Source organism: Carcharhinus amblyrhynchos, chromosome 1 (assembly GCF_965287045.1).
Source record: "Carcharhinus amblyrhynchos chromosome 1, sCarAmb.v2.hapA, whole genome shotgun sequence".
Lineage (NCBI taxonomy): Eukaryota > Metazoa > Chordata > Chondrichthyes > Carcharhiniformes > Carcharhinidae > Carcharhinus > Carcharhinus amblyrhynchos.
In genome coordinates, this window is record NC_137324.1 from 47,480,240 (window position 1) to 47,494,300 (window position 14,061).

Below are 14,061 nucleotides of genomic sequence, written 5' to 3' on the forward strand. Positions count from 1 at the left end.
CAGTAGGACCTTTGGGATATATGGGTACAAGAGGAATATATGTATTATTTGACTATCCAAGCAGTAACTGGATTTTTATATAGAATTCATCGACTTTTATTTTGTAATATACTGTTGAGTTATGCTCTTATTGATAAGACTTCCAAATATTATTTCTGCTGTTACAGTTCTTCTAGTTTACATTGTCACATAAGATATCATGTCCATACCTGTGGGCCTCCCTGGGACCATCCAATCAATTGAAGGAGGTGCATGGAAAACCAAACTGCATGAGCTTTCTTGTTTGCATCTTGATCTCTGTTGGCTGTAATTTGTAGAAGTGGATATATCATACTTTATAGAATAATCTATCAATCATGAGCCTAACTTGCCCTTCAATTATTTTATAGATCTCTGTCAATTCACCTTTTTGTGCTGGTTTAAAAAAATGATCAAAATCCTTCAGCAATTTAATATTTGAGCAGTGACTACATTTTAAAAAATACTTAATTGTATGTTCAAAACTTCAGAACGCCAGAGATCATGAAAAATGTTATAAAAATGCTAATATTACCTTGATGTATGATGCCATCTTGGGCTTTCGGACAAAAACCCTTAATTTTATTTGATATATTCAGTACACCCTTGATTAGTTGCTTCCAAAATATGGGCATGCTACTGCTTCAAAACTGAAAAAAGGCATGTCAGCCCTCCACTCTATCTCAGCCTGCAAACTTGATTTAACAGATTGAGAAACATAAAAATAGACTGTAAAAACTTTTACGGATATGTAAAATGGAAAAGATTAGCAAAAACAAATGTGAGTCCATTACAAGTGGAGTCAGGAAAATGTATAATGGGCAATAAGGAAATGGCAAATAAACTACATAAATACTTTGTTTTTACCTGCACAGAGGAAAATGCTAAAATCCTCCCAGAAATGACGGAGAATTAAAGGACTCTTGTAAATAAGAAATATTAATATTAGTTAAAAAGTATTAGTGAAATTATGGGACTTAAATTAGATATTTCCCTGGGATCTGATTATCTAAATCTTAGATGTTGAAAGGGCTGTAGAGCTAGTAGATGAATTGAACAGAGAACAGTACGGCATAACCCACCAAGTCTGTGCCGACACAAATGCCTCTTTAATCTAATTTTTTTTGCCTCAATGTGGTCCATTTCCCTCTATTCTCTGCCTATTTATGTATCTATGCCTCTTGAACATTGTTATAGAATCTGCTTCCATCACCTCCTGTGTCTGCACATTCCAGGCATTCACCACCCTCTGCATGAAAAACTTGCCCCTTGCAACTCTTTTAAACTTGCCCTCTGTCACACTCAACCTGTGCCCCTGAGTAATTGACCTTTTGAACCTGGGAAAAAGGCTGACCATCCACTCTATCCAAGCCTGTCATAATCTTGTAAACCTCTATTAGGTCTCCACCATCCATTGATGTTCCAATGAAAATCCATTAATCGACCTTCTTCATAGTCCATATCCTTTAAACCAGGCAACATCCTGGTAAATCTCTTTTGCACCCTTTCCAATCCATCAATGTCGTTTCAGTACTGCGGCAACCAGGATTGTACACAATACTCCAAATGCGGCCTAACTAAAGTCTTATACAGCTGGAACATGATTTTCCAATTCCTATACACAATGTCCCGACCGATGAAGGCCAGCATTCCATATGCGTTCTTGACTACCTTGTCCAACTGGCTTGTCATCTTCAGGGAACTGTGGATCTGCACACCTATATCCCTCTGTATGCTAATATTGCTGGTCATCTTTCAAAATCCTATAGTCTCTGGAATGGTTTTTGCCAATTGGAAGGTGGCAAATGTAACCCTACTATGTAAGAAAGGAAGAAGGGAGAAAACATGGAATTACAGACCAACTAGCTTAATATCAGACATAGGGATTCTTTTCCGTTTTATGGGATGTGGGCATTACTGGTTGGAGCAGCCTGTATTGATTTAACTGCCCTTGAACTGAGAGAAATTTATGAATCAATTTAAGAATTAATTTGGAGTCACCTGTTGACCAGACCAAGTAAGGATAGCAGATTTTCCTTCCCTAAAGGACATTTATTTTTATAACAGTTGGACATCATTAGACTTTTAATTTCTGACTTTAATTGAAATCAAATTTTACTATTTTCCGTGGTGGAATTCTAACCTGGTTTTCTGGATATTAACCCAATGACAATAACAATACACAATCTGCCTCCTGAGTTGGAACCTATAATAAAAGGTTGTGATAACAGGACACTTAGAAATTAATGGTAGAATTAGGCAGTGTCAGCCTGGATTTATGAAAGGGAAATCATGTTTCACAAAGCAATCAGGAAATTTTTAGGACCCAACTAACAAAATAGATCAAAAAGAACCAGTAGATGTAGTATATTTCAATTTTCAGAAAACTTTTGATAAGGCCCTGCAAAAGAGGTTTGCTAGTAAACAGGATTAGAGTGCATAGGATTGGGGGGAATATACTAGCATGGATTTAGAGTTGGTTAACAGACTGAAAGCAGACAGCAGAAAGAAATGGGTCATTTTCATTCTGATTCGAACATCTAAATTTCTTATAAGGCTTGACAGGGTAGGTGCAGGAAGGATATTTGCCCTGGCTGTGGGGGATTTGATTGATTTGAATTGATTTATTATTTTTACATGTATTAGCATACAGTGAAAATTATTGTTTCTTGCGCTATACAGACAGCATACTGTTCATAGAGAAGGAAACGAGAGAGTACAGAATGTAGTGTTACAGTCAAAGCTAGGGTGTAGAGAAAGATCAACTCAATGTAAGGTATGTTCATTCAAAAGTCTGATGGCAGCAGGGAAGAAGCTGTTCTTGAGTTGGTTGGTATGAGATCTCAGACTTTTGTATCTTTTACCTGACAGAAGAAGGTGGAAGAGAGAATGTCCAGGGTAAGTGGGGCCCTTGATCATGCTGGCTGCTTTGCCAAGGCAGCGGGAAGTGTAAACAGAATCAGTGGATGGGAGGCTGGTTTGCATGATGGATTGGGCTACATTCACGACGTTTTATAGTTTCTTGCAGTCTTGGATAGAGCAGAAGCTGTACCAAGCTTTGATACAGCCAGAAAGAATGATTTCTATGGTGAAGAGTGAGGGGCAAGGGGCATGGACCTGAAGGCTCAGCTCAATAAGGGGCAGGATATTTTGTACTGAGATGAGGAAGAATTTCTTCATCACCAGAGGGTCTGAATCTTGGGAATTCTATGGGCTATGAAGACTCAGTCAAGACATACGATCGATTCCTACATATTTAAAAACATAAATCTGATGGGAATAGTGCAGGAAAATGGTATTGAAATGAAAGGCCAAATATGATCACATTGAATACTGGAGTGGATTTAAAGGGCTGAATGGTCTATTCCTGCTCCTATTTCTCATGTTCTAATGAAAATGCAGTGAAATTATGGGTATAGTTGCATTTTAAAGGAAAATGAATGATTATAGCAAGATTTGAGGTGATTTTCCCTCATTTTATGTGGAGAAATTGCAAGTTGTTTTCTTTACATTGTTGCACATTTTTTTGCAGGTATCAGTTTCAGAATTTTCTCTCCACAGTTGCCCCCCCACCCCCAATCCCCTCTGATTGCCAATCTGAATTCCCATACTTCAAAGAGTGGAAGATGAATTGGAATTTCTTACAAAACTATTGTACAAATACCTGCCCACAGCAGAATTTGAACTTAACTCCCTAGAACAACAGCAAAACCAGGTGGGAGTCAGTAAGGGCCAGAGTCAAAAACAGAGAAGTTGACACTGACCCTAAAACATTACTTAATACCATTTATGAATAGGTTCAGAGTACTTTGTTCCCCTTACTAATTAACTCTGAATAAATTACCAGAAGGGCAATGAACTTTAATTCAGTACAAGTTGCTGCCTGTAGTGGACAAACATTAACAAGGAGCTGAATTTTCCACTCAGCCTCTGATTTAAGGGACAAACCTCTGTGTAGGACTTCCTGATCACTCAAAATTATTGTGAATACAGACACAGCAAAATTCAATCTCCAAAGCCTGAGACAGAAGAACTCAAAATGATGGAAAACTTAGTTGGTCAAACAGCATCTCTGCAAAGAACAGATGATGTAACATTTTGGGTGTCATATTTACTAATGTAAAGCCTTAATCTTTCAGTTAAGATTAACTTTTGAGCTTCAATCTTTTTGAAAATATTTGACAATAATCACTGTAGCAGAAAGCTGTGCTACCTAACTAGTCACCAGAGTCTCTATATATAAGCAGAGGTGTCAAACTCACATGCAGAAGGTGTGAACAGACCCGAGATTATACTGAGTGAAATGTGGATTGAGTGACAAGTTCGGGATCTAGTACAGGTGGTAAGTTCTGATGGAACTTTTCTTAACTTTCAACGTGAATTAAGAGTTAGGTTTCTACTTTTAAACAATGTGAGATTAATAGCCTCGTTCAACAAGGAATGCTGGAAGTGGCAGTTATTTGTCAATCAGCAATAGATGATCACCACTACATCAGAAATTCTCCAGAAAAGCAAATCAATTTTAAACCTGCACGCATAAAGAGGTGCATAGACACGAGACCATGCTGAATGAGATGTATGTTGGATGAGAAGTTGAGTGAAAAACTGGGAATTTGGTTCAGGTAATCCATCTTATGCCTTTTTGTTTATCAGCCTCCTGTAATTGAGTTTTTCTTTCCTTGCCTCTAAATTAGGAAAATGCAAATTTCTACTATATTATTTTAACAGTGTAATAACAAATTTACAAAATAAATAGATGAACTTTGTGTATTGATAAGGTTTCTTTAGTAGTAGCAAGATAAATTAAAGGAATGGCAGGGCTACTCGAATGCTGATGATGCATGTCCTGTGCAATGTGGGAACCCAAGATAGTTTTCATATCCTGGGTAATCATTGGTGCAGGAAATGTTACCAGTTGTAGCAGTTTAATCTCTGGGTTTCAGAACTTGAGCAGCAGCTGGCATCACTATGGTGTATCTGTGAGGTTAAGAGCTATATGGATAGCATGTTTATAAATGTGGTCACTCTTTCAATTAAAAGTATGCAAATAAGAGAGGCATTGGGTGACCACCAATTGTCTACTGAGTGCATCCCATTCTCCAACCAATATTCAATTCTGAATACTGATGAGAATGATAGTTCATTTGGGAGTGTAGCCATAGCAAATCAACGGCACCAGGGTGGTTCAGCTATACAAGGGGTACAAGGAAAAGCCATAGTGATAAGTGACTCAGTCATTAGAGGAATACACAGGTATTTCTGCAGCAGCAAATGTGACTCCAGGCTGGTGTGTTGTCTCCTTTGTGCCAAGGTCAAGGATCTCACTAAGCGGCTGCAGAGCATCCTGAGGAGGGAGGGTGAATAGCCAGCTGTTGTGGTCCATACCAGTACTAACATGAGTAAAAAGAGAACTGTGATCCTGCAGGCAGGATTTGGGGAAAATTAGCAAGCAGAAGCTCAAAGTAGTATTTTCTAGATTACTCCAATAGCCATTTACAAGTGATCACAGGGGTAAGAGGATTAGACATGAATGTGTGGCTGGAAAGTTGGTGCAGAAGGGAGGGTTTTAGATTTTTGGAACATTGAAACCTGCTCAGGGGAAGATGAGACCTGTACAGGCTGGACAAGTTGCACCTGAACAGAGGTGGGACTGAGTTCCTTGTGGGACATTTTGCTAGTTTTGATGGGAAGAGTTTCTCATTTGGCAGGGAGATGGATACCAGACAGTAGATTCAAGAGCAAAATCAAACGTGAAAATTGAAGTCAGAAAAGTGCAGCTATGAGGAAAAATTGGATAGACTGACGTTGTTAAACTTGGCTAAGACAGCACAGTGCCAAAGTGGTTAGCACTGCTGCCTCACAGCACCAGGGATCTGGGTTTGATTCCCAGCTTGGGTCACTGTGTGGAATCTGCACGTTCTGCCCGTTCTTTGTGGGTTTCCTCCCACAGTCCAAAAGGTGTGCTGGTTAGGTCCATCGGCCATGCAGAATTCTCCCTCAGTATACCTGAACAGGCGCTGGAGTGTGGCAACTAGGGAATTTTCACAGTAACTTCATTGCAGTGTTCATGTAAGCCTACTTGTGACACTAATAAATAAGCTTTAAAAACTGTTCTTCTTGGAACAGAGGAGGCTGAAGGGAGATTTGATTGAGATATATAAAACTGTTTGTGTTTTGATTAGAATAGAGAGGGAAGGGGTTATTCACATTAGCAGAGGTCAGTGATTAGGGGGCAGAGGTTTAAAGTAATTTGAGAGGTGTGAGGATACTTTTTTTTAACCAAAAGGATAGTGAGATCAGGAAGTCACTATCTGAAAGTATACAAGAGGCAGAAACCCTTAACTCATTTTAAAGGTGTCTGAATGTCCACCTGAAGTGCTGTAACCAGCAGGGCTATGGACCAATGCTGAAAAGAGGAATTTAGGATATTTGTCAGCTGGTGCAGACACAGTAGGTCAAGAGGCCTCTTTTTGTGCCATTAACTTTCTATGATTATTTGAGTGCATGATTTTTGATACTCCCTAATTTGTGGTATTAGACTTTTGCCTACTTAGACATTTACCATACATTGTACAAATAGAATAGTTAAGATATCCAATATTGGTTGTTCACTGTTTAAAAACAAAGGATGAAAAATATAAAATCACAGCTGCTAAAATTCTGAGGCAAAACAATGCTGGTAACATTCAGCAAGTACTGTTAATGAGGCCTCAGTGTTTACCCTCACCTGCTTTTGGGGAGGGTGTTAAAGATTAAACCTTTATTCCCGCGGTTGGTAGCAGTTTAGATGGCACATGTCCCGCTTGGAGAGCCTAGGCATTGCATTATTATATTTAAATTGGGCTCTAATTGAGCTGGGGAGCCAAGTTAGAACCTTAGAATCTCTACAGTACAGGAGTAGGCCATTCAGCCCTCAAAACTACATCGACCTTCCGAAAAAGCATCTTACCAAGGTGCACTCCTCATCCTCTTCCCGTAACTGTGCATTTACCATGGTCAGTCCACCTAACTTGCACATTTTTGGACTGTGGGAGGAAATGAGAGCACCCAGAGGAATCCCACTGGGAGAATGTGCAATCTCCACACAGTCAGTCACCCAAGGCCAGAATTAAACATGGGTCGCTGGCGCTGTGAGACTGTAGTACCAACCATTGTAAGCCACCATGTTGCCCACATTAACAATTTTGCAGCTTCTGGCTAGGGTTTGGGTGTTCCAGGGCTGGAATGAAACTGAAAAAACTGCCAGCTTCAGGTTGCTGCTTTTATTTTTTTATATTAGTTCATGAAATGTGGGCATCGCTATCTGAGCCAGCATTTTTTGCCTATCCTAAACATCCTTAAGCTTGCATGGCCATTTAAGAGGGTATTTAAGTGACATTGCTGTGGGTGTTATGTCATATGTAGGTCACACCAAGTAAGAATGGTCCCCCAAAGGGCATCAGTGAACCAGATGAGTCTTTACGATTATTGTTTTAATGGTCACCGTTAGACTTTTAATGCCAGATTTTTATTGAATTCAAGTTTCATTATCTGCTATTGTGGGATTCAAAGCTTGGTCGCCAAAGCAGTATCCTGGGACAAGTGACATTACCACTATGCTACTGTCTCCTTCAGGACATTCCTGGTCTTGTACCCCAGTCCCCTCAAGGGAGCCTGCAAGCCAGAAAATGGAAGAAGAATATTTACCATGAGTCATAGATCTTTCTGTGTGATTTGGACAACTTGAGTGAGTGGGCAAAGATTGGCAAATGCAGTATAATTTGGATAAAAATGAAGCTATCCACTTTGGTAGTAAAATTGGGAAGGCAATTAGGAGAAGAGCGTGTGCAATGAGATCTGGGTGTCCTCGTACGCTGTTCACTGAAAGTAAGCACGTAGGTGCAGCAGGCAGTAAAAAAGGCCTTCGTAGGGAGGGGATTCAAATACAGGAGCAGGGATGTATTGCTGCAGTTATACAGGGCCTTGGTGAGGCCACATCTGGAATATTGTATGCAGTTTAGGCCTCCTTATCTGAGGAAAGATACGCTTGTTCTAGAGGGACTGCAGAGAAAATTTACCAGACTCATTCCTGGGATGGCAGGACTGACGTATGAGGAAAGATTGTGTTGGAGTTCAGAAGAATGATGAGGATGCGGGAGGGTGGGGGGAATCTCATCTAAAATGTTAACAGGACTAGACAAGGGAGATGGAACAAAGATGTTCCTGATGGTTGGGTGTCCAGAGATCACAATCCAACAATACAGGGTAGCTGGTTTAGGACAGAGATGTGGAAGAATTTCTTCACCCAGAGAGTCATCAGCCTATATAATTCATTACCACAAAAAGTAATTTGGCCCAAAATATTGAATATTTTAAAGAAACAGATATATCACTTGAGGCGAGAGGGTCAAAGGATATAGGGAGAAGGTGGGATCAGGCTATTGAATTGGCATATCAGCCATAGAATCCCTGTAGTGCAGAAGGAGGCCTTCTGCCCATCAAGCCTGTATCGACAACAATCCCACCCAGACCCTATCCCTGTAACCCCACATATTTCCCCAACCAGTCCCCCTGACACTTAGGGGCAATTGAGTGTAGCCAATCAACTTAACCCACACATCTAATGAATGGCTGAGCAGACTCAATTGGCTGAATAGCCTCTTCCTGCTCCTATTTTCTGTGTTTCTATGAGGCACTGCCATTAAGTTCAACAAGAACTTCTACCTTTCTAACTTTGCCATTTGTCCCTCCGCCTTTAAGATCTGCCACCACCCTCCCACCTCATCACCACCAGGTTAACACGCATTCCTGAACCCTGCCTTTACAGGCATCTGGTAAGTATCAAGTTAAAAGGGACTGCATTTAAGATTCAACAAAGAATATTGTGGATGCTTTGCCTTTCATACCCCATTTTTTGAGCTATATTTATATAATTGTTTAATTTAATTAAGTATTGTTTAATTAACATAGAACTGTCTTCCTTTTACAGGTGAAACAGAATGGCTTTAGCAGGAATTCGTGTAATTGAGCTTGCTGGTCTGGCACCAGCTCCCTTGTGTGGAATGATTTTGGCTGATTTTGGCGCTAAAGTCGTGCGCATAGATCGAACAGGCACAGGTACAGCTGATGTGTTAGGCCGAGGCAAACGCTCAGTGGCCTTGAATCTGAAGAAACCAGGGGGAGTAGAGGTTTTGAAGCAGCTTTGTAATCAATCTGATGTCGTCATTGAACCTTTTCGGAGAGGTAAGATGCAAACAAGTTGTACTGGTGATTCTATAATTTCTATAATAATAATTTCTAAGTTTTACATTCTGTGGTGCATTCTTAGATCCCAATGTAACTCTATTTATAAATATATACTTTAGCTAAAAAATTCTTAATTTCAAATACAGTCTGAAGTATAACCCCTTAAAAGCTGATCAGAAACCAGCACTGGAGCCAGGTTCAAAGTAAATAATTGCAGAGTGTCTATCCTCAGCAATGTTTCGAGTATTTGGTATTTTTGATGAGTCCATATATTCACTGAAACATTGTTCCTTTGGTGTGATGTGAAGGACTCCAATTAACTTTTTAATTACAAGTTTTATTTCACTTATTCACAAGTTAGTTTATAATGGAACAGATTTTAATACATGCACAACACAGCAGAAGAATCTCAGAGTCTTATGACTGTCAGCACTGTGAATGAACTATAATTTCTGTCGTGGTCCTGAATTTCAATTGTCATGCAATTTATATCATACGTTTGATTTTCTTTGATGATCCTGGGTCAAAGTAGCATTACAATATTTTCTGACATACCAATTAAATAAGAGTTGAGATGTGGTAGAGCTGTTGGATGATCTAACAATCCCCAATCCCATCAATTTTGTTTCCTTATGCTTGTTGCCTCTCGTAGAGATTTCAGGTTCTTGATAATTCTGGGTCTGTTTGATAATGATCTTGAGCCATAATGCAACCTAATAGCTTCTCTGGTCTGGATTTGTAATTAGCTAGCCGCAGGTTTTGTGCCTTATTTTTCATTGACTGAGCTTGTTTTCTGAATAAAAATCATGATCGATTTTACACTCAAATGCTTTGGTATTAGAATATTTCTATAATTATCCTTTCATCCGCACAAATATAATTATTCAAAATGAATGCTGCACTGTTGGTGTATTGCAGGTGTTGCTTAATATGAAGAAAAATCCATCAAATTTCACTTGAAGGTGATCGAGATTGCTGACTGGCGCAGCAGCCCATTTCATGTAATTTTATGGTTGACAGCTTTCTGAAAATGTCAGGCAATTGAAATGCCATTTCCTCAGATTTTGAACGCCGTGAAAAATATCAGCTTCAGAGAACTTCGCACATAGCAAGGTCCAGGTGAACACATGAAAAGGAAGATGACAAAAGTCCCAAGTCCAGGCCTATGAAATTAAAGTACAACTTTGCCCCTAGAAATTTAGCCAAATCAATATTGTGCCCATTTCAGAAAAGAGTAAAAGAATTAAAATTCAATGTCCCAATTCAAACAAGAAAATGCTAGAACCTGATTTAATTTTGTCTTATCTACGACAAGCAGAACAGAAGTGGAGGATGTTGCTTCGATCCTGAAAAGCATCTGGCACCCACTGTGCACGTAACCATTGCCATAGCAGATATTGAGGCATTCAAATCTTCCACTGAGGAGAGACAGACATGTTATTAATATACTTACATTGCATTTCCATGGTGCAGTTGTGAACCTGCCATGGAGATGGGCTTTGAGAGGGAAGCCATTGAGAGATCAGGGTTTAGGCTTTCCGAAGAATGTCGTTGAAGCTCCCAAACAAGTTAGTCTGCCAAGATCTGGGGAAGGAGAAAGAGAGCAAAAATCAAATATCTCTATGATTCACTGCACAAGAGTGCGGGTGGGAGCTCGTGTTTGGATTGGAAAAAACAAACTGATATGGGTTTGAAACAGCCTCAAAATTTGACCTAGTTTGCATTGGAGGGCAATTCTCCAGGAACAAATCTTCAGTGTGAAAGATAGTTTGTGTGTTTAAAATTAGCTGTTGGGAAAGGAAGAGAATGGAAGTAAGCCCTTGAGAACTTGGGACTAGTTCCAGGAAAATCAAAAAACTAGTTAAGGAACAGTGTGAAGTATACCTCTGAAGTGGGTTTTCCAGTTGTATTGGAAGTAAAAGGGAAAAGTTCAATTTTATAGTTAAAGTATGAGTTCCCTACAAAAATAGGGTTTAGTCAATAATTAGTCTAATTATTATAATAAGTCTTAACACTTGAAATATTATCATCCTTTCACCTACCAACTGGTAGTTCAAATTTATTTGTTTAAAGTTGTTACTCTTTAGAACAGTAGTTCCTAACTGGTGTGCCACGGCACGCTGATCTGCTGTGAAGACCTGCCAAATGTGCCACAGAAGAAAAATTCAAAATGATTAAAAATTCATGTAATCAAATGAAAACTAACCTGTGTCTTCAGGTCTGTGGTCAGTATCTCCAAGACCTGATGAAGCTCAGGCCGGGAAAGAGCCACATGTGTGCAGTTTAGACTTTTTACGTTGGTCACACCCATGAGTATGACCAACAGGGCTTGGAACTGAAAATGCCCCATGCATCCTCAGAAAAATCTCAAAAAGGGCACAAAACTTCTAGAAGTGAGAAAGACAGAGAGGTTAAAAAAAAACAGGAGAGAGGATGGGGATAAGATTAGAATGAAGTTCCTAGTAAGGAAGGAAGACAGTGTGTGAAACAGGAGCCAATCAAATTAATAAAAGAAGAAACAGTTTCCAATTAGAGAATGTGCTGCAAGGAGCAAACCTTAAGTGAAAAATGCTTGGGAGAATGCAGGCTGAAAATTGCCTCAAAAAAGTATTTTGTTCAAGGGCAGTTCAGAGAATATAGGAGCTATGCCTCAAAATATTTTTACGGTATGGAGGTATCATATGACCTATAAAGGCTTTGGAACCATTGCTGTAGGAGGATCATAGCACACCCGCTCTCACTCTTTTTTTTTCTATTTTAATTACTATTCATCACTTGGACTCCAGATGTGATGCAGAGTTCACACCCCTACAAAGGTCATAAGCTACCATTCCTCTTTACAGTGTTTTAAAATTTTATTTTGTAAATGATCTATTAAATATATATGCCAGAGGTTCACATACAACCTCCCCCATTTTAATGAGCATTCTGCAGTAAATAATATCAGGTCATAAACCACCCTTAGCCTTAAAGGACAATCATATCACTGTTTACTTAAGCAATTTTAGTTGCACGTTTGTCCTGAAATACAAGGACTACGGTACTATCTTCAGAAATGTAAAACTGATGCAGACATCTGTTTAGCTTTGTAACGATGGCTTTATCCTCGTGTTTCATCATTGGTTTATTTTATTTTTAGGGTGTGCATAGCCATTGAGCTTGTCATTCATTAGATGAGCTTCTTTAAACTTGCCTTCAAGATTAGTTCATGGACACGCCTTGATAGTGAGAATGTTAGTTTGGACTGCATCATAGCTGCAGCCAGGATGTCTGGGTGACCCCTCTAATGTTGGGTGACTGCATAGAGGGCATGGCTGTCTGCAAATGGTTTAAACGGGCTCAATGTCATTGTGGGAAATCAAAGCTGGATAGATGAGCAGAGAGTTTACAATCAATTTTGGTGGATATTTTCTCCTCCAAATGCACTTACATAGGTCCTTGGTGTGGTAGGGCTAAATATATGGGGTGGTGTGAGGAAAGCATATTGCTGGTGCGTTGAGGATGTCACTGAATAAGGTAGGATTGATTTGAAGTAGATGTTTTCCAGTAACTTACCTGTTGCAATTTCCTGTTGAGGAGGGGATTGTGGGACCTGGTGGCGCGGGGTGGGGGAGGGAGTGCTGGTGGTGTGAGAGACTGCAGTTTGGTGGCAATGTTGGTCAGGACTGGGAGACAGGAGAGGTGAGTTGATCGAAGCCTATTTGTGATGATGCATAATGGTGAGTTATTCATTGATAGATTTAAGAGGGCAGATTGATACCAGTGGGTGCAGTATTCTGTAGTTGAGTATGTAAAGGCAAGTGCAGAGGTCCTTGTGTTCTTGGCTCTGACCCTCCCTATGAAATATCAGCCAGTTACTGAGTAGGTTGTAGTTTAATTTTTTTTCTGCAACCTTGATAAGACTGAAAATTTCATTCTTTGGAAATCAGACACTAATTATCAACACTATTACTTCATCACAGCAAGTGAAATCTAACCATATGTTGATCTAATTTAAAAGTCGTCACCTATGCAGACATCTTCCCTACATTGGGATAACAGGGAAAGAATTTTGATTCCACCTTTTTCAGTGTCAGGTAATTAGAAATACAGGTACATTTAGGCTGTTTAAATGCAGTTGCTAGATTTTAGAATAAATTTAAAGTTTCTTCGGACTGTTTGTTCCATAGTTCAAAACTGACTTCATAATTGTCTGATTTTTTTCTTTAAATATAAGTGCTGTAAGGTCAATGCAGGCACATTAGACTGAAGGCCTCGTTCTGTGCTGTAAAACTTTGAGACTTTACATATGCAAGGTTTCAACAACAGTTTCCAAGGAACTGTTGAGGATGACATTAATCTTGGGTAGGGGGTATTACATACCTAATCATCACAGCCTTAGCTCAAATCTCTGACGAGTGTACAAATGCTGAATCTCAAAAGCTAAATCGCACAAAACTTCATCCAGTCAGGTATCTTCCAGTCTCTGTTCTACCCGATCACAATCCCAACATGCAAGTGTTTTGGCCTAGCCACTGACATGTAACCCTTAGTTTTGTCATTTTTGTTTCTTTAGCTTTTCTAAAAGCTTTCTTGTTTTTTGCAGATTAAAAGTTTGAAATTAGTGAGCGTTCAAGCTGAAAAGACATTCTAACTTAAACAGCATTTTCTTTGCTAATTCTAATAAATAGGAATCAAAACTGCTGTTTAGCAAACTTAATATTAAACTACATTCAAGTGAAACCATCAATTAATTTAAAAAATCCCCTGCTCTGGGATGTCAGTAGGCATCAGATGCTTTCTGTGGAGTAAATTGTGGTACTTTGTTTTGGTTTACGT

At 39.3% G+C, this 14,061-nt stretch overlaps 1 protein-coding gene across 3 annotated transcripts in view; it reads left to right on the forward strand.

Moving 5' to 3' along the window:
* Positions 1-14,061, forward strand: part of amacr (alpha-methylacyl-CoA racemase) — a 72,082-nt gene that overhangs the window by 16,022 nt on the left and 41,999 nt on the right. The window contains exons 1-2 of one of the 3 annotated variants that reach the window (XM_080197735.1): positions 4,276-4,360; positions 8,987-9,240. In XM_080197735.1, coding sequence (XP_080053861.1) covers positions 8,997-9,240 — 244 coding nt within the window. In that variant the 5' untranslated portion in view covers positions 4,276-4,360; positions 8,987-8,996. Of the gene's footprint in view, positions 1-4,275; positions 4,361-4,620; positions 4,641-8,986; positions 9,241-14,061 lie in introns of those variants that run through there. The other 2 variants (XM_080197751.1, XM_080197744.1) reach the window with 2 other exon arrangements.